The sequence below is a fragment of the Molothrus ater genome, chromosome 12, assembly GCF_012460135.2.
Source record: "Molothrus ater isolate BHLD 08-10-18 breed brown headed cowbird chromosome 12, BPBGC_Mater_1.1, whole genome shotgun sequence".
NCBI classification, from domain to species: domain Eukaryota; kingdom Metazoa; phylum Chordata; class Aves; order Passeriformes; family Icteridae; genus Molothrus; species Molothrus ater.
This window is the reverse complement of record NC_050489.2, coordinates 13003927-13023764: the sequence shown is the minus strand read 5'-3', so window position 1 is coordinate 13023764 and position 19838 is coordinate 13003927. Positions and strand designations below refer to the sequence as shown.

Here is a 19838-nt window from a genome sequence, read left to right as displayed (position 1 = left end):
TACTGAGGTGGGCAAGGGTGCATTTCAGGAACAACAAAAACAAACTACACACCCAAGCTTGGTGCCTAATCATGAAGAGCTAGTAATACTTAATGGGATCAAAAGAAGGTATTGGAAAATGACTTGGCTCCTGGCTCAAACCTGTTTAGTTGTGTGATCTCTTAGAATTGGATTAAAATATTACAGTAAGGCTCTATCTCAGATCTAAAGGTATTTTAGAACCTTTGCCAAAGCTAATTTCTTTTAGAAGCTAAAAATAACCTGCACAGGATGGAGGTTGGGCCCCAGTGCTCCTGCATCAGCATCACCCTTGCCACCATACAATGGTGTTAGCAATGTGGGCAGGGAGGAGTTGGCCCATCTCAAAGTTCTTGGGTGGCTTCCTGGGGCTGTCAGGAGGAGTCATGGCCTCTAACTGGTCTTTCTTAGGAGCCAGTACTGAATTAAAACCAGCAACACCCTTTGTTACAGAGCCACTGGTGAGTGTGGTGTGACCAGTTGAATGGGGAATGTAATTCTCACATGTTTTATTCCCAAAACTGCCCCTCGCCACTGCCTTGGCCCCTTCCATACGGAGAACTCTGCTGCTGAAAGCACAGACCTGTGTCAGTCAGAATCTGCAGCCTGAGCTCATTTGAATCCTTTCAAGAAAGTGGTTGTTAGTCAAATCCAGCTGCTTGGTAGAAGGGTGGTGAGCCACCCATGCTGTTCTAAGCAAGTGAGCTCAGAGACTTGATTATGGAACAGTCTCCTGGCATAAGTGCTGGGCTTTCTGCCACTTGCTGTACCTGTTCCCACTGTTTCAAGCTCTTGTTCTTTATGTTCAAAATCCTAATGCTTGCTTGCTTACATTTATGTCCTCCATTTAATAAGAGAGCATATGTCCTCCATTAATGATAAGAGAGCAGCTCTGATCAGAAAGCAGCTTTCCCACCAGTCTGATTTTCAGGACTACACCCCCAGCTCTGGTCTGCTCCTGGCAGTGAGGTCTGTCCTTCACTCGCCATCCAGACCTTTGGTTAGGCTGATTTCCCCTAAGTTTCTGAAAACATATTTGTAATTTATTTTCCTGTAAAACCAACTTTTACCTTTGGCAAATGAAAAATGCATGTACTTTGAAAGCAGCTGCACCTAATTGTAAATACAGATTGGTATCCAGCAAGAGCATCTATAGAGAAAGCTCCCATTACTGGCACTGTATAAATGAAGGCCCCTCTTCCTCCAGTAGCTCATGTCATTTGAAATTTTAATGAGTGAAGTCTTTCCTCTGTACCTGCAGCACCAGTCATGCCTGGGGCTGCCTGTGGCTTTAGGACCTAACAAGAAGGGTGGGAGAGCAGAGACATGTTCATTTTTAAACCTTTGAAAGCTAACTGCAAATTTGGCTTCTTAAATTACTTCGTCTGAGTCACCAGAGGAAGAAGGGTGGTTCCTTGTGTGATCAGGTAGATAGGGGCTTGCTCAAGCAGAGGCTGGTATGCCCTCTAGTGTAATACTTATTATTAAAAAGCAGCAAGCTCTAAAGAGCCTGACTTCTTCCCAATCTCCTGGAAGGATGTTGCAAGATCTACCAAGCACATTGTTAGGCTCACAATGCAGTCAAAAAAGTAACTTTGTTTTGTTAATTAATTTACTCCCAACTTTGCCTAGCAGACTATGCTGTGAATAGCTGTGGTGTCTGTCACTTTTGTTCCAAACTACCCAATTTTTTTTTTCTTTGAAACCTCCATTACTTGTCTTGTTCTAGGGGAGAGCTCAGAACAAGAACTTGTTTCTATAAGAACTGCTTTCTTCCCACGTAGAGCTGCTGCCCCAATAGGCAGAAAAGTACCTGAGAAACCATGATGCAAAAGGTTCTGTCCTCACTTCAGGATTTGTTCCTAGCTTCATCCCCTGTCTTTGTAAGTGGCAAAGGAAGATTAAAACCAAGTAAGAGAGTTTTGGCAGCACACAGAGATGCTGGCTTTGGGAAATGAGTCAGAGTATGAACAAGATCTTGCAACAGCAGCTTGGGGCAACCACCTCCCAGCCATCCTTCCTGCCCAACAGAGCATGAGGGAGTAGCTAGAACTGAGCAGCTGCTCATCATCTGGGATGGAACTGACACTGGAACTAGAGAGTCCTGCACAGCACTCTCTAATGGCAGCAGTGGCCCCTTGCTCTGGCTCCTGTGGAGGCTGAGATACCTTTCCCTTTGGAAGCAATGGCAGGGGTTCCTTGTTTGAACTTTGTGTATTGGGATTGAAGCTGAAGGTTGCTGCTCCTGTATCTTCATGCAGACATGGCCACAGGACATCCCACCTGCTCAGGAAAGGGTGCAGAGTACTCATGTCTGTCTCAATGCACAGTATTGAAAATGTGCAGGGCAGGGCCACACTCACTGCCTTTCTTGGAGTGTTTACCACAGGACTTGGCTGGCTGCTGCCTAAAACATCTGAGCTGATGTCCAGTGACAGAAGCCATGTTAAAACCCAGGAGATCCCAGGACATAACAAAAAGGACACAAGGCCATGCTGTTTGGTGACCTCCCTACTACCTGTGGACACCAAGCCTGTGAAAGGTAAGTTGCCTCATTCCTGCTCCCAGTCCCTGGCCCCTGTTCTGAGGCTGGAGCTCAGAGCTGTCTGCACACCCACCCAAGGAGACTGTGCAGGAGCAGGTTTCTTCTTGGCTGTTTAGCTGTAACTTCTTTGGAAAAAGGGCTGCAGCTAGGTCTGTCTGTACAGCATGTAGCACAATGAAGTCCTGTTCCTTGTTATGGTGCCAAGTCCTTCCCAGTGCCTTTATAGCCTCACTGTCTTCCTTCCCAACTCCAGAGTTGTGCAGCTGGAAAAACCTCATATTTCACATGGCGGCTCCTTTATTTTTGTCTCAGGAACACAGTTAAGCCCCAGAAAATGTCTTGGGCATTTTCTAACAAAACTTGCTTGACCAGTGTATGAAACATTTAACTGACCCATTTCCCTTTTTTTTTTTTTTTTAATAAAATCAGTCAGCAGCCTGGGGCAATGGACAGTTGTAGTTCTCACCCTGATGGGTCAGAGATGCCACTGTGCTGCTCCCACGAGCGAACAGCTGGAAAGGTGACAGCTGTGTGACAACCTCACCCACAGAGCATTAAAAGCAGTTGAGAGTGTGTTACAATGGACTCAGGAGAAGACTGAATTCCCCTTTTTGCAGTTAAAAAAACCACCTGCCCCCACATTATGCAGTGTGATGGAGTTGCATGAGCAAAGTTTGTCTGTGCTTAGGTCAGAGCTGAAGGTCTGTGTGGGAACCTGCCCACCACCACTGTTCTCTGTGACAGTGGTCACACCACACCATCACTCATAATAGACAAAGGAAAAGTCCCAAAATCCTGTTTTGTTTGGATGCTTGTTCAGGCGTGCCAAGCTTCGATGGTTGATGTATTTCACAAACTTCATCGTTTCTTTGTCTCTATAAACTAAGGCCAAGCAGTTGTCCTCTGGATTCACTGTCAACAGCTAGAGGATACAAAGATAAGGAAGGAAATCAGTTTCACAAAAATTGCTTTGATAAAATTCTTAAGAAAAAACAAAACCGTTTCAAAAATCAGTTAGAACAAAGGGCTAGCATTAGAAAATAATCTGTGACACTATTTTCATTTTAATACCCTTTACCTGAAGCAGTTATACATTAAGGGCTTCTGGACTTCTTTCTAGTATGACTGCTCAGCACGGTCCTAGTACTGATGCTGAATGGGACCCCAGTGAACAGCACTTCCCTGGACAAGTGTTATCCCTGCTACAGCCTTGTGTCCCTTCAAGGCAGGCTTCCCAAACAGCCCTGGGTGCAGGTGCTGTGAGGCACTCTCAGGACCCAGGTCTCATGCTTTAGGTAAACAGCAGCCTCTTGAAGCTGAGGCCAGAGCTCCTCCCAGCAAAGGAGGCAAGGAGGCTCCAGTGCACTACTGAGCACTCTCAGCATTATCTTGGCATTATGACAAAGTGCAATTATGTCTCTCCACCCTAAACAGCTTTATTTGATTTTATCTGAGGTCCTTACCTCTTCATCTTCACCTTTAGCAATGTAGGAAGTAAAGCCACCATATTCAGGATCCCAGTCTTAAAATAGAAAAGAAAGATTCTTAGAAACCTCAGTGCTGTCCAGGCTCCATGCAGCCTTCCAGGAGATGCCATTTTTTCACCCCACTCCTCAGAGTTATTGGATACAGGGTAAGTGTTTACCTCCTGCCAGTCTATTTGTTTTCTTCTGTTCAGAAACAACTTGAAGCAAATGTACTGGATTTCCCTTTTATGGTAGATGGGCTATTTAAAGTTGTTTGGTGCACTGCTCCTCACCTGTAGAACGGTTCTGCCCTAGCAGATATGCCAAAGGATTTCAATCAGCTGTACATTCTGGACTCATCTGGTCTAAAATGCTTGTGGTTAGATTTTTTACCACTATCTAACTAGCAATCAACCCAAAATGCCTAGGTATGCCTAAAGTAACTTTTGAAAAAGCTGGGCTTTGTGTATTGGAGGTGTAGTGATAATTCTGATGTGAAAAGGGGTGGAACACTCCTGGGTGTTGTGGCCACCTGTCCCTCCAGCGTGCCCAGAGCCATTGCTGAGCACAGGAAAGGTCTGGGAGGCTCAGCCTTTCCCTCTGCCCAAGCGCCACCTCCTGGCGCAAGCGGGAAAGGCCAGAGATGATTCCAAGGCCACAGTCCCAAACCTTTGCATGAGGACTACTGAAAACAGGGTTTATGCCGAAGTGAGGACTAGGACAAAGTCTACAGACACCTTCTATATAAGAAAAAGCAGGGATTTTCTGGCTGTTTTAGCACTGCTGAGAACTCAGAAGTCATTCCTTTATGTAAATCTTGTACAAGGAGAGTCTGACATCTCTCTTTCATCCACTTACCTTCACAGCCACAGAAGAAGAGGAGGTCAAGAGCAAATTCTGTGGCTTGAGAGTCGTGGACCAGAGTGTAGTGCCCGTGGGTCCAGCGTCGCAGCTCCCCCGCACACACAGGGGTGCCCGAGCCTAGGAGAGGGCACAAACACCCAGGGAGAGCCATGAAACCACACCAGCTGAGCTCAAAGCCTGTGAGGAGCTCAGTGATCTCACACCACTGTGAAATTGTCTGCTGGCCCCAGTGAAAAAGGGTAAAATCACATATCACATACCAGTATCTTTCCTAGAGGAGACTCTAGGTTAGGTACTTTGAACAATGTGTAGGAGTGGGACCAAGATTTGCTCCATACATCCTCTGCTCCTGGTAACTATTCTGGTGGGATTTTTTCAGTGGGACTTGGTTTTTTTATTACCAAGTGTCCAGTAACTTGTCTGACATAGTGCATGCAGGATGAGCACTTTCAAAAATTCTACCCTTAAACTTCAGAGCCACTAGTTTTAAATAAACATCACCAATCAAAATCCAAAATTAATCTAATCTTTCATAGTTGTCACTGCTGACAACTAAATTCAACTAATGTTTAGGCTGACAGTGTTTTCTGAAAGGCTGAATGCTAGTTTTAGGTATCACTTTTCTAATTCTAAAATTGTTTTACTTCTGACCTGCTCACATCTCTGTTTTGGATTTATTATCTCATAAAAGAATATGCTTTATATGAAGCAGGGGTATGTGGATGTAGAAACCACATAACTATTGACAAAAGATTAACAGTCCCCCCAAAAGTCCCACCCTTAGGACTTATGTCTGTTCAAAATGGTATCTTCAAATTAGTCATTGATTTACTCCAAATTCTTTTGCAATGATCACTGATTTCAGATAATCAGTCTAAAATGCTTCAAGTCCCACATTTGTGCTGGTGCCTTGTGCTGGTTGCAGCACAAGGTGAAACCCTAGTTCCATGAAAATCCCTGGGAATTAAGTTGAATCCTTTCACACTGCTGCTGCTCTACTCACTGCTCTGCATCTCGCCGTCCTGTGCTTCAGGGGTGCTCTCAGGCTGGTGTGGCTGATGGGAATCGCCATTAGCTGGTTGTTCAGTCTCTTCCTGCTCAGGTTTGGGACTGCTGTGCCCACTGGTGTCTGCTGCTTGTCCCTCCCCAGCATCTTCATCCTCATCAGAGGGAGCCAGGAAGTGCAGTTTTAGGCCAGTGAAGTTGGAAAGCAGTAAAAATAAGGCCTCAGAGCGCAGCAGCTGCAGGAATTTCTTCAGGGTGTCTGGGAGGCTGTCTTCCTCTGCTGCCTCATAGAGTCTGAAAGACAGCAGATATATCTCCTTGTGGGAGAGCCAACAAGGACCACATCTAGATGGACAGCATTGACCAGTGCAGCCTCATGGCAGCTCCTACTCAGCCTGATCACCAGGTGCAGTGTGCTGTCATTCCCCACCTTTTATTGGCTGGCCCCCGACTACTCCACTGGATCTCTTTGTTCTCCAATGCTTCACATAGTAGTTGGTATTTCTCTTTCTAGGAGGAAGAGATGCAGAAATGTTAACATTTAGCTCCCAAAAAAACAAGGTTGAAGACAAATGTTTTATTTCTGCTGAGTCCCAATGCAGCAGCATACAGGCAGTCAGAGGGGATCACTCCACAGAATCAGAGTGGTTGAGGTTGGAAAGGGCCTCTGGAGGTCACCTGGTCCATTCTCCTTTAGGTGTGAAACTTAGAAGGTGTTTTGTTTTAATGGGTGTGCCAGCAAGCCCTTTCCCAGCCTTCATGCCATGTGGTACCTGCCAGCCCCTGACCAGCTCTGGCAGATCACATCAAAGTGAACCACTGGGCTCACCTTAAGAAAGTCTTTGAGGAGAATTTCTGATCGCTCCTCAAATTCCTCCTGAATTTGAGCTTGGGAGTCCAAGTCCAAATAAACTTCATTGATCCACTCATACAATATTTCATGCTGGAAGGGAAATGGATAAGAACACTGAATTTTGAGAAGTGAAGAAGATTCCCAAATTCCCCCTACCGAGCTGGCAGCAGAGCTCGATTCCTACACACAAACACACTTCACTGCCTGAGTTCACTGCACCACAGGTATTCACCACATTCTCTGAACTACTGTAGGTATGTAAAACATACAAAGATACATAAGAAAGAAACTGGATACAAATTTATTAACAGGAAATGAAAAGGAGAATGGGATAAAGATTAAAGCATCCCCAGTGCAATGATGCATTCCCTAACAGGTATTACAAGAACAGGAAAGAGACAGAAATGTAGATATGCTTGTTACTCACATCATAGGGGATGTGTGGGCTCCTGGTCAAGGGGGCTTCAATGTGTCGTGCAGGCCTGGCCACGGACGGGCCGTGGAACCAACCACTCACGGACAGGCGGCACTTCTGTGACAGAACTTCTGACACCTGCAATGACAGGGACAGCACTACTGTCACACAGGGACAGCTGGAGCAGGCACTCACTGCCACACAGGGACAGCTGGAGCAGGCACTCACTGCCACACAGGGACAGCTGGAACAGGCACTCACTGCCACACAGGGACAGCTGGAGCAGGCACTCACTGCCACACAGGGACAGCTGGAACAGGCACCGTGCAAACTCCTGACAGGAAATGGACTTGGCTCCAGAGAGCCCACTGCATACACAGAAATGTCAGACAGGCCTAGACCAGGACAGATTATCAGAGAGAGGTCTATTGTCCTGAAGTCCATTGCAGGGTTCCAGAATTCCAGTCTAAGCTTTTACTCCAAGCTCACAGAGAATCCATTCTCTCTCTTCTTCTGAGAGCTTTGAGTAAATCACTATCTGAAAACAATCAGGGCAGTGACCAAGTAGATGCTGCTCTTAATTAACATCTGTAAGAGATAAACGACACAAAAATAACCCCCTAAGTGGCCTAGGTCAGGACATGCCCAACCCAGTGATATCACTGATTATCTTCCTTTCCAGCCTTCTGCTCTCTGGCCCTGTTTGATACAGTCCCTGGTACTCTCAGGTACACAGGAGTGTCAGATTTCAGTCAGGTGTTTGTGCCATGCAGATCCCCAAATTATTCATTCTGTTCCCAGGCCTTTTCCTGACAAGTCTCACAGAGTACTCCTTAACTGTATCAGCATTTCTGCTGCAGGGCACTGCACTGTGTCTGTGTCACTGAGGGGGTACAGCCAGATCTGCACAGTGCCCTTGCACTGTTGGCAAGGTGATGGATGGCCTGAGGAGCTCTTCTGGAGCAAAGTCATGACCACCATATCAAAATGTGAGCTATTTTAAAACAAGCCAACAAACAAACAAGTGAGAGCTAAATTCACAGCAGTGGCTTGCCAGGATAGTAACACAAAATAGAAATGGAAATTTTTCTTTCCCAGGATGATGCAGCTAGACTGATGGTTTAAATTTGGCTTTGTTGGTTCTTGTCCTCCTTTAAGTCCTTAAAGGCCTCTCTTTAGCACACACCACTTAGCACAAGTATCCACTCTACCCACAGTTCTTCTCCCTCCCCATCAGGACTGTAATAACACACAGAATGAATAACCACAACAATGAGGATTAAAAAATTAACAAGAGACAGCTCCTTGCCTGGTGGAAAGAGACTGGAGACACTTCAAAGAAAACCAGGGTGTTCCATGAAGGCACTAATGACTTGGTGATTTGCTGTGGCTGGAAGTGTTCTGAGAAAGAAAACATATTCTGGTTAAGATATGAACTGGGACTTCTCTCTGACAACATGATTCTGTGACTGGTGGGACACCTGGGCATAAGAGTGCTGTAGAAGGACTTGGGACAGACAAGGGCATGGAATAACAGAACAAGGGGGAATGGCTTCAAACAAAGGGTGTGTTTAGATTAGCTATTAGAAAGGAATTCTTTACTATGAGCAGTGATGCACTGGCACAGGTTGCCCAGAGAATCTATGGATGCCCCATCCTAGAAATGCTCAATGGGCTTTGCAGCATCCTGGTCTAGTAGACCATGTCCCTGCCTAGAGCAGGCAGGCTGGAACAAGATGAGCTTTAAGATCCCTTCCAACCCAAACCATTCTGTGGTTCTGCTGCTGGAAAGGGAAGTTATTGTCATCAGTCTGGAGTTCTAAGCAGTGGTATTGCTTCCATCTTGCCTCTGCTCTTGACCCTTCCAAAAGTTTGTCTGCTGTTGCCTGTTAGTACTGTCTGCAAAGTCTGCTACAGCCCATCCCTAAGGGACACACTTTACTCATACATCAACTTCTCTGAGCAAAGGACAAACTCTTTATCTCCCTTCTACTGTCTGAGGTGAGAATTGCTGCAAGGGGCACATGAGCTTCATTTTTTCATCCACCCGAGGCTGAGCTTGGAGCTTTTACCATCTGTGCTGTACAGATCCAACGTTCCCCCATCACTTTTCTCCCAGGGTGGGACAAGGTACAGGATGAAGGCGATTCTCCGACCTTCCAGTTCATCATCGTGGCACAGCAACACATCTGCAATTACACACGTTTTGCTGCTGTAGCATCTTTCCAGTACATGCATGATTCATTCCAACAACTGCTTCCCAGTTTTGTCCCCACAAGGATGTAACAAGAAAAAACATGTTCTTTACAAGAACTGCATTTTCACTCATCAGCATCACCAGCCTGAGATCTGCAAGATTCACTTCTGTGGGACTACAACTGACAGATCAGGCCACTCTGAAGGTGCAGGCAGTATACAGCAGCAACACTTTTATCATCATTTGTAGTTCATTTTCAGACACTGTTTTGCTGCTGACAGCCTCTGGGACCCTCTGGAACTAGAATAAAATTAGTTGTTCTATAGACATTTTATTCCCAACACATACATAGAAGCTTTAGGGAAAGAATCACTTATAGACTGACCAGTATATTCATATTTAGCACAGGATATGTCAATAGTTGGCTCCAGCTCTATCTGGGTCACAGCAGAAAGCCACACTTGGAATTCTTCACACAGAGCATGCCTGGGAAGATAAGCACACAAATAAGTGTCATCCTGTGTTATAAAACATATAATCATAGACTAAACTAATTTATTGTCTCCCTGCCAACTGTTTAAACAGTTACAGCTGCTGTTGCTGTAAGCGACAGTGTGTTTCTGTAGAATCACATAGGTGCTGGCCAGGAAAACAGCCCAGTGCTCACAGCACTGCTGGGAATAACCAGCAGCAAGCACGCAACCAGTCAGAAGGTGCACCGGGAAGCGTTTCAGAGGTGACAGGAAAGCTGACTATGGATGAAAGCTGAACAGACTTCAGTGCCCATAGCAAGCACAGAGCAGATTCAGCACTCCAGGGCCGGTTTTTGGCCGGAGTATGGGGCAGAAGGCGACCACGTCGCAGGCCCATCCCGCAATCGCCTTCCCTGTGGGCAGAACCCCGAGCCCACGCTTTACCTCAGGGCAGCGACGTGGGGCTCCGGGCTTGCCCCCAGCTCCTCGGACTGCGGCGGCCCATGGAAGAGAATAAGGGACGGGGTTAGGGTGGCTGGGCTGGGAGCAGCTCGGCCCGGCCCGGCTCAGCTCGGCCCCGAGCCCACCTGCCACAGCGAGAGGAGGTCGTTGCGCCGCCCGCGAAAGTCGAGACCCAGCAGTTCATCCCGCAGCGCCTCCGCGAAAGCCGAGCCCGCCAGAAAACCGGGAATGACACCGTGCCGGAACGGGACCGGCTCCAGCACCACCGCATCTGCGAGGGAAAGGCCGTCGGTGAGGGGCGGGGAGCCGGGCCACGCCGTACCGTGCCGGTGCCGGAGCCGCTCCCCGCGGGCCCGGCCGGGCCGTACCGTGCCGGAGCCGCTCCCCGCGGGCCCAGGCCGCCCCCGCGCGCTCCCGCAGCGCCGCGTCCCCGAGGGCCGCGCAAAGCTCCGCGCGCGCCTCGCGCCTCCCGCGCTTCGCGGCCGCCGGCGCTGCCGCTCCGTGACGCTTGGTGGCCATGGTACCGTCCGGCCGGACTACAGCTCCCTGCGGTCCCCGCGCTTCGCCCGCGGTGGCCAATCGGGTCGCGCGCGGGCGGAACGGGAAGCCGTTGGCCAATAAGCGAGGAGAGGCGGGGCGGAGCGCGGCGGGTCCCAGCAGGCGGCGCGCGGCGCTGAGGGCTGGGCGGGTGTTAATGGCGGACGCCGCTCCCGCCGCTCAGAAGTGACTGATCGCTCCCGTCGCCCGTTCCCGCCGCTTCTCGCCATGTCCGTGGTGCCGCCCAACCGCTCGCAGACCGGCTGGCCCCGCGGGGTGAACCAGTTCGGGAACAAGTACATCCAGCAGACGAAGCCGCTCACGCTGGAAAGGACCATCAACCTGTGAGCGCCGCCTCGGGCCTGCCCGGCTCTGCCCCCTCCTGTCCCGCCCCGCTGCCGAGCTCGTCCCCGCTCCTTCAGCGGCTCGGCGGGGTTTTCCCTCAGTGCCCGCCCTGCGAGGTCCGGAGGGTCCCGGCCCTTTGGAGGGCTGGGGCACAGCGGCAGCAGAGCCCGAGTGCCGATGGGGGCCCGCCCCCCTCACAGGGGGCTGAGCCGCGCTGAGGGTACCGAGGGTACGGAGGGTACCGAGGGCTTGCCGGCCTTGGTGGGAGTGTGGAGTATTCGGTGTTTTAGTGCTTAGAAACAGCGTCTGGCTCGGGAGGTTTGAACCCCGGGTAACACAGGCAAGGTTCAGGTGTGGTGAGCATCGCAGACATTTTCGTGCTCTCCTAGGCATCCAGAAAGGCGGCAGAGAGACAGGGATTTTTCTTGGCCTCGCTGGGATTTGGGCTGACCGTGGGCAGTCAGTAGGATGTGGCTGGATGTGCCTGGTGTTTGTGGATTGTCTGGTACTGATGTTGGAGTTAAAATTCAGAGTGTTTCCTACCATAGATAATCGTCATAGATATAAACTACTTACTAATAAGTATTAATGTATTTTTTATGAGAAGTCATATACTTTTACTTCTTCCAGTAAATCTGGTGGATTTGGGATGTGTTGTTTGCTAAGTGCATCTGTCAAGTTGCAAAAACCAGCAAATGTTAGCTGCAACAGTCAATATTCAATTTTAGCTATTAATCACTGACACTTTTGTGTTCTTTTGGTGTAACTGAGTTTATTCAGAGTCATGTGAAAGTTCAAATATGAACTTTAGAAATTGGAATATTTCCACTGGGTTTCTGAAGCAAAGACTCATCATGAAGCTGTGTTACCAGCAGCATTTTTTTTAAGTCAAGGCTGACGGTTTTGATGGACAGACTAATGCACCCACATTAGTATAGTATGGGTTAGCATAATAGGTTATTAGTAAAACCATTTGTGTATCTAAAAATGGAAATGAAAGGAAAAAGAAAAGTAGATGATTTTAAACTATAAGTGTAAGTAGGGGAGCTTGTTAGTAAATGAACCTGTGGTTTGGAAGCTGGTTGTTTTGGCTCACTTGTCTACATGAGAAAAGGCTCTGACAATGATAACTGGCTTGTTATTTTAATGGCTGTAAAACATGAGGTAAATTGGAGGAAGAGGAGGAATTTGAGGGGAGAAGAGTGTATGCTACTAAAGTTTGACATGGTTGGGGAAAGATTCCATGCCAAGAAGCATTTCAAGGAAAACATCAGTCATTCATTCTGTTAATTCAGTTGCTTTGTGCCACAGGTCAGTAAAACCATGGTGATAACTCATCACTGCTCTGCCCAGAACCATTTTCTTCTCCCTCTTGATTTAGCTGGGTGGTTCTGTCTTTCCTCCAGGTCTCCTGCCATCAGACCTGTCTGTTACATGGATTTAATTGTACAACAACACTCTGCTGTTGCCCTCTGTGCTGTCTTGGACTGACCCATTTCTTGCCTAAACTTTCCTTTCTTTCTGTTTTCAGTCCCTCTTACCTGGAGAAATTGCTGAGTTTCCGCTGCAGTGTCACAGGAGTGCAGGGGCCCTGCACCAGCCCAACAGAGGGATCTGCTCATGCTCTTGATCCTACCCCAGGCTCCCAACGCTGTACTCAGAAACTCAGCATTTCTCCTCCTTTGTGATCCACGTGTCTGATTTCCCACTTCAAAACAAAACCGCTTCTGACAGTTTAGTTCTCAGGCTCTCATGACATCTGCAGAAGAAAACCTGCAGTCCTGTGCAGCTTCCTTCCTTGCCAGCAGAGCTTTTTCTCCAGCCTCTTTTCCAGCTCTTTCAGAGCATTTCCCTGCAGCGTGGAGATCAAAGAGGGTGGCTGTTGAATGACAGTTGGTTCTGTGCTTCTTTTCCTTCTTTTGAGCCTGCACCAGGCTAGAGTGCAGCTCAACAGGACTGTCTGTGCTTTGTGTTCCATAGTGCAGATCTCCCTGGGACAGGGGCCTCATAAGCCACAAAAAAAGATTTTAGCCCTGCACTATGACTTACCCATCAAGCAGTGAAGGGTCTGCCTCAGGCTAGACGCTGTGTCATGGGGATTTAAAGTTAGATTCCTTGCTGTGCAGTAACATTTTTTCTCCTCCTTACAGGTATCCTCTGACCAATTACACGTTTGGCACAAAGGAGCCCCTGTATGAGAAGGACAGTTCCGTGGCAGCTCGGTTCCAGCGCATGAGGGAGGAGTTTGACAAGATTGGCATGAGGCGGACGGTGGAAGGAGTTCTGATTGTGCATGAGCACAGGCTGCCCCACGTGCTCTTACTGCAGCTGGGTACAACTTTTTTCAAGCTGTAAGTGTCTGTTTCCTAAGTGTAACTTCAGTTTATTGTCACAGACCACTGAACATGTGGGCTAGATGTTAAACTGTGGCCAATTACTCAGTGTTTTGAATGGGATTAATTGCTTGTAAAGACTTAGTCTGGAAAGTATTTTTTGAATGGTGGTGTTTTAATCTAAAGTGTGTTTGACTCTGCTTGTGAGGGGGATGATTTAGTTTGGAACTGACTGGGAATCTTAGTTACAGTGCATCACTATAGTAAAATCTTGTTTAAAACTCATTATCAGCATTTGGTGTGTTGTACTTGCATTGTGAAAGCTGTTATGCTTCAGCAGCTTATGCTATGCCCATAAAAATGGGCAAGTGGAGGCCAAGGACTAAGCCCCTGTAAATGCAGAATGATACCTGTTGACAAACTAATGGCTGAGCTGGGATAGCAAGAAGGGTAGGCATTTAAATTTGAGAAAATTGTTTCAGTTCACCTCATAGTTATCACAGCCAGGGTGAAGTTTTAGTGATTGAATATGGTTGTAGTGATGGTGGTGATTTTCTGATTTTCTTTTTTAAACTAGATGGCCTTGACTTTTCTCATGTTACATGCTTGTGTTCTTGTTCTAACATTTTATATTGTTCTCAATTTTGTGTGTGTGTTAAATTTAATTTTACATCTAGATTAGTTTTTGACATCTTGATTTGAAGGGCTGTTGCAGACAAACTAGGCAAGATTGTAAACGATTTGCAAAATGATGTAATGACTGTAATGAAAATGAATAATCCTGCATCATTTTCCACATTAGTTTTATTTTCTGCTTTCTGTATGCTTCAGTGAGTGCTGGTTTTGTGATAAGAACAAATACAGGCAGTATTTACAGCCCTTCAGCTTCTGGTTATTATTGTTAAAACTTTACCCTATAAGGGTCTGAGTTATTATCATGTGTATTGTTATGGTTTGTCCTGCTGAACTGAAAGTATTTTATGCAGTGGTTATTTTTAAGGGACATAAATAGCCATTTTAGATTCAGTTTTGGTGAAAGCTATGCTGCTGTCTTCAAATTCAGCAAAGCTAGTTCTGGAACTTCTGACTTAAGAGCCATAAGTGAATTTGTAACTCCTGCCTGGAAGCACACTGGAACTTGCCTATGAAGATTAGTAAATGCAATAAAATAACTTTGGCTTTCATCACTGATTATTTTAACAGACCTGGTGGTGAACTCAATCCAGGAGAAGATGAGGTAGAAGGGCTCAAACGCTTAATGACAGAGGTCTGTTTGCTTTCATTATGTTGCTGTAGCAGAATGTTGCATTTTTTTTAGAATTACCAGAATAAGCTAAAGCATTAGAGTAGTTTTCTTACCACTGTTGTTATTTTGTTGCTTTTGTGATGTTCTCAGGTAGTTAACAAATAAAGCAGTCAAGTTTTCATTTATCTGCATCATGAGTGTGGCTGACTCCTACCTGCTGCTCAAGTCCTGTGTTCATTTGCAGCTTTGCTTTCTGACTGGCTTCAGGCAAGTGAGTGTAGAGATGAGCAATAAGATATGTTCTGGAGGACAACTGATGGGGACTTGCCTTTGAGATGGTCCTCCCAATGCACCATTTTCTCCAAATAACTAAATTAATTCTGCTAGATAATGTAAAAATGTATTTCATTCTTCCCATTGGTCTGATAGGACTCAATCCAGCTGAGTACAGCATAGATTTTGAAAAGCTTTCTAGAGTGCCCTTGTCCTATCAGGTGAGGCTTTTACTAAAAAATCTCAATTTATACAAAAATACTTTACAATTCTATAGAAAGCTGTCTCAGAGCAGTTATGAACTACATCAGACACATATTACAGCAAGTCTTTGTGCTTCCAGTATGTGCTTACTAAAACAGTTTCCTTGAGGTAGTTCGGGGTCTGATTAGTACTGGATGTTTGATAGATACTGGGTCGTCAGGATGGTGTTCAGCAAGACTGGGTGATTGATGACTGCATTGGCAACTGGTGGAGACCAAACTTTGAACCTCCTCAGGTGAGTGCTCCTGTGGGCTTCCATCTCCTTTGCTCAAATTCTGTCTGTACTTTTAAAAGCCTTCAACCTTTCACATGGGCTTCTTGAGTACCTGCAGCATGAGCAATTAGTTTTTCTGGGTTTTGTCTATTTAATCTCCTTTCTATCTCTGAAGAGAAACTACAGACTTTTTTAAAATGGAAACTCCTGTCTCCCTTCTCACACCTGTCCTGATGGATGAGAAACCACTGGATGTTGTAGCTTCCAGTTCTATGCTGAGACATATGCACCATTTAAATTCCTTTTGTAGCCACAATGGAGACTCTGGCACTACTGCTTATGGAACAGGTGCCCTAGTCTCACTACCCTGTTTCTAAGGGCTTTAATATTGAAGATCCTTGCTTAATTTGTTTTTATGCATTTCTGTTTTATTCAGCTGTTTTAACTGCTTGTGATATTGCTGCCACTTCAGAGCCTGTCAATAGTTGTGACAGCAACAGCATTTCTTTCTTAAATACTTTCTTAAGAAAATGGTTTTTATTTGATGCCATGAAAGAACAATATATGACACACTGAAAGCTTGTACAGGGCTTGATAATTTATTTACTTAAGATTACACAATATTTTCAAAGCTCTGTACAACTGGTTTTTACCATTTTTCTTCTAGTACCCATATATCCCAGCTCATATTACAAAGCCAAAAGAACACAAAAAGCTTTTTTTGGTCCAGCTTCAAGAAAAGGGTAAGTGTTTGTTTGCATCAAAGGGTTGTATTTGTACAATGTTCAAATGCTTACATTTCACTCAAGGAAAACAAAGTTGTGATTGTGTTTGTTATAGTATTTTATACCAAGATGTGTATGCTTGCTGTTGTTTGTGGTTGATCACTAACAAAGTTAAATGCTGGTATCTGTTTTGAAGGTAGATGATCCTTTGAACATGAGTTCCTAGTAAATTTTCATTCCTGCTCCTGCATCAGTCTGTGTACAGCATGTGAATCCCACATTTAACTAGAAAAGCAATAAACTTGCTTGAGTGCTCCATGTAGTGAACTTGTTTTGAGGTCTGTGGGGGATGATGTTACCTTGGCTGTATGTGTGCTGGTTTTTCTGATTCATCAAGTTGTATTTGTTTTTAGCTTTGTTTGCAGTCCCCAAAAATTACAAGCTGGTTGCTGCACCATTGTTTGAGCTCTATGACAATGCACCAGGATATGGACCTATTATTTCCAGCCTTCCTCAACTTTTGAGCAGGTATGTTGTATTTGTATGGTGGTTCTTGGGAACACGTTTGCTGTGGGACACCAGAGCAAGGCAAGGTGCTACAGAATCCAACTTGAAAAGGTGACATCTGTCCCAAAGATTCTGCTTCAGATGAGCTGGATGGACACTTTGGAGGCACTGATCACAACTGGCTAGCACCAAAGTCCTACCTAGCAGTTGTAGCTAAGGAAGACATGGAAGACAGTGAGGATGAGGCTGTGCACAGACTGAGGAACAGCTTCTTGGAGCTGTTGGGGACAGCTGGAGAGTTAAAGCCAGGATGTGAGTTTGAAGCACTGAGTTAGTATGCATGTTATCACAGCTTTGTGCTGGCTGAATGTGGTGGGTTTTTTACACTCTCTAGTGGTGTTAATGAAGTGTAGCATCTTTCTGACACAAATATCTGTAGGGACAGCTGTATATTTTTCCTTTATGTTGCAATGTATACGTGCTTTGACTTTCTCACCTGGGAATGACTTATGGCTCGTCTCTCCAGAGCTCACTAGTCCCACTGGTCTCTTACTTGAGAGAATGATCAGGCATGCCAGGAGTTCCACAGCCTGCCAGCTCTTCCTCAGGGAAGTAGTTCTGTTGCCTGCCTACTATGATGAGAAATGTTAGCACTGGTGTTGCCCATAATATTCTTGTTTCCTGCTGAGTATTTTTCTCTCTAGCCCAAATTTTGGCTTCCCCTCCTCTAAAGACAGCAGGTATATATGAATACCAGCAAAACACTGTCTGCTATGCAGGTTGGGTAGTGGTGCAACAGACACATCCAAAGGCTGGGCATCTGGAAGCTGAGATGGATGCTTGCTTCCACAATTACTTATGAAACTTAGCTGGAAAAAATTCTCTCTTCACTGTGTCTGTATGTTCCCCTTGGAACATGTAAGGTTGGCCTAGCAGCAGAAATGCTGCAAAAGAGTTGCTGATGGAGGAATGTAACTCTCACTGTGATTTATGTATCTATTAACCTGTTTTAGGAGATGAAATGTTAATAATTAGTTCTTCTGCAACCATAAGAGACAGTTGTACAATGCTAGAGTAGGATTGGCTGTTAAAAATGATGTATATACTGCTATACTGTAAAGCTGTCTTATTAAAAAATGTACTTTTGTCCTGTCAGGTGGAGGCTTATCCAGAGCAGAAACAAAACATTTGCTTATTCATTCAAAAATGCCCTTTAAAAAAAGATTGAAAACTCCTCACTTGGTATAATCCTTTTAATTTTAGGTTCAACTTTATTTACAACTGAATTCCTATGTACCTGAAGACCCCAGTAGAAGAAGCCGTCTCTGTGAGCACAGCTTTGAACTGTAGAGACACGAACATGTGTGACACAAGGATTTTTTTAAGTCATTCTCTTCCTGAAGGCCACTAAACATTCTATGGTATGAACAGAGAAGTGAATCTCAACTGTTTAGCTAGAGAGATGGCAATGGGCTACCAGTGTTATAATCCCTTTTCATTGTAATACTCACCAATTTTTTGTTTTGTACAACATTAAACAATATGGTTCAGATTCTGTTTGTCTTGGGTTTGGTTTGGTTTTTGTTGTTTTGTTTCGTTGTGGTTTTTATAGGTTTTTTTTAAGTTTTTTTTTTCCCTTCTGTTTATTAGTTGTTTTATTTTTCCTTATTGTCTCTTACTTTTGGATGCATATTTTAAACTTTATTACTTTTCTTCAGGAATACAGATGATCTTGGAATTAGGAGCTAAGCCATTCAGGGCCCATTCAGATGCTGTGATCTTTATCCCTGGGCAGTGAATATCCCTGGGATCAGGGAGAAATGAAATAGCTTAAGTGGGTTCAATATTGTTTTGAGTCTTAATTAACTTGGAGACCAGAACTGCTTTTTTGAGGGAGAATGAGTACTTAAAGGCAAGTGTAGCCTTTACCTTTTTTACCAGAACTGATCTGTTTGTACAGGGCTTGGAGGAGATGCAGCATGCATCTGTTCCTTCAGTGTCCCCTTAAGACAGTAACAACCCCAAAAATTCTGTTGGACTGGTCTGAGATACAGTTAAAATAGGGAAAGTGAAGTTAATTTTATATATTTTTCCTTAGCTATTGGATGGAATTTGGGTCATGCTGAAACACTTAGCCAGTGCCACATGCAAGTAGTTCCATGTTATGCTGTCATGTGCTGTCTCATCCTGCAAGGGATACCCACACTTTTGCTTTTCCCCAACATTTCAGTTTCTTGTAGGCAGTAAACATCAATCTTTCTAATTCTGGGGTTTTTACATGCTTGGCTAAACATAAAGTCTAGTTGGATGTGACACTTCCCAATGCTTTTAGTCTTCCATGATTTTGCTTAATGAGTCTTTAAAAGCTTTGTTTCCAAGTTCTGCCTCTGATCAGAAGATGCACTGTTGCTTGTGCACTGTCCTCTTATGAAGGCAGGGTTGGAGAGTGCCAGCTGCCAAGAGAACTGAATCTTGCCAAAGTGCTTGGCTCTGCTGCCATCTGCACTGGGAAGCAATGTACAGAACAATCCTGACAGCTTGGTGCTTTGGTCAAATTGAAGCTGTGCAGTATGGCAAATGTACTGCAAAATGCTGGGAAAGGTAGTGCAAGGGCTGTTCACTTTTGTCCTATGGATGGAAGGCCCACACAGATGGTGAGTAGAATGTACGGTTTCTTAGCTGCCAGCAAGGGGAAATAAAGCTAGCAGGGCAGTGGAAAACAGAACTCTTTTTGCCTGTGGAAGTAAGGAAGGGCAGATGGAATACTGGAAGTCAAGTGCTGCAAGAACAAGGAGCAGAGTGCAGCTTTTGAGCCCTGGCACTTAAGAGCACCTCTCACCTAACTCCACAGTAGTTTGAGACTAATTCTTGTTCCAGGCTGCCTGTGGAAGGGCGCTGCTCCTGCAGTCTCTAGGCGCTCTCCTCTGCCTCCTTGCCTGTAGCTTGGGGGGCTCCCGGAGGCCCCTCTAATTGCCCACGCGCGGCTCCGGCGGTGCGGCCGCTGTCCCGGGCGCGGGGGGGTGCGGGGCAGGGCCGGGCCGGTGGAAGCGCCGCCCCGGCCGTGACTCAGCGCGCGGGGTGACGGGCGGACGCGGC

The 19838-nt window shown here is 45.8% G+C and overlaps 2 protein-coding genes across 2 annotated transcripts; one reads left to right on the top strand and one right to left on the bottom strand.

Annotated features, from left to right (window-relative positions):
• Positions 1-2842: 2842 nt before the first annotated feature.
• Positions 2843-10817, bottom strand: OGFOD1 (2-oxoglutarate and iron dependent oxygenase domain containing 1). The gene is made up of 13 exons (XM_036390598.1): positions 10667-10817; positions 10424-10569; positions 10281-10327; positions 9749-9849; positions 9239-9355; positions 8476-8567; positions 7179-7304; positions 6728-6841; positions 6329-6408; positions 5897-6192; positions 4888-5010; positions 4027-4085; positions 2843-3485 (listed from the first exon to the last, which is right to left on the bottom strand). The coding sequence occupies exons 1-13, from the start codon at positions 10815-10817 to the stop codon at positions 3324-3326; spliced, it is 1614 nt and encodes a 537-aa protein (XP_036246491.1). The 3' UTR covers positions 2843-3323.
• A 148-nt stretch (positions 10818-10965) lies between these two features.
• Positions 10966-18297, top strand: NUDT21 (nudix hydrolase 21). Its single transcript, XM_036390344.2, has 7 exons — positions 10966-11179; positions 13331-13531; positions 14717-14780; positions 15442-15531; positions 16178-16253; positions 16649-16763; positions 18006-18297. The coding sequence occupies exons 1-7, from the start codon at positions 11064-11066 to the stop codon at positions 18025-18027; spliced, it is 684 nt and encodes a 227-aa protein (XP_036246237.1). The 5' UTR covers positions 10966-11063; the 3' UTR covers positions 18028-18297.
• Positions 18298-19838: the final 1541 nt, after the last annotated feature.

Excerpts from the sequence above, each read along its gene's own strand:
- OGFOD1 (XM_036390598.1), bottom strand. The coding sequence starts at position 10,817 with ATGGCCACCAAGCGTCACGGAGCGGCAGCGCCGGCGGCCGCGAAGCGC. Across the intron at positions 9,850-10,280 it reads CCCCACGTCGCTGCCCTGAG|GCATGCTCTGTGTGAAGAAT; the intron begins GTAAAGCGTGGG and ends TTATCTTCCCAG. Across the intron at positions 6,842-7,178 it reads GCCCACACATCCCCTATGAT|CATGAAATATTGTATGAGTG; the intron begins GTGAGTAACAAG and ends TTTCCCTTCCAG.
- NUDT21 (XM_036390344.2), top strand. The coding sequence starts at position 11,064 with ATGTCCGTGGTGCCGCCCAACCGCTCGCAGACCGGCTGGCCCCGCGGG. Across the intron at positions 15,532-16,177 it reads CAAACTTTGAACCTCCTCAG|TACCCATATATCCCAGCTCA; the intron begins GTGAGTGCTCCT and ends TTTTTCTTCTAG. Across the intron at positions 16,254-16,648 it reads GGTCCAGCTTCAAGAAAAGG|CTTTGTTTGCAGTCCCCAAA; the intron begins GTAAGTGTTTGT and ends ATTTGTTTTTAG.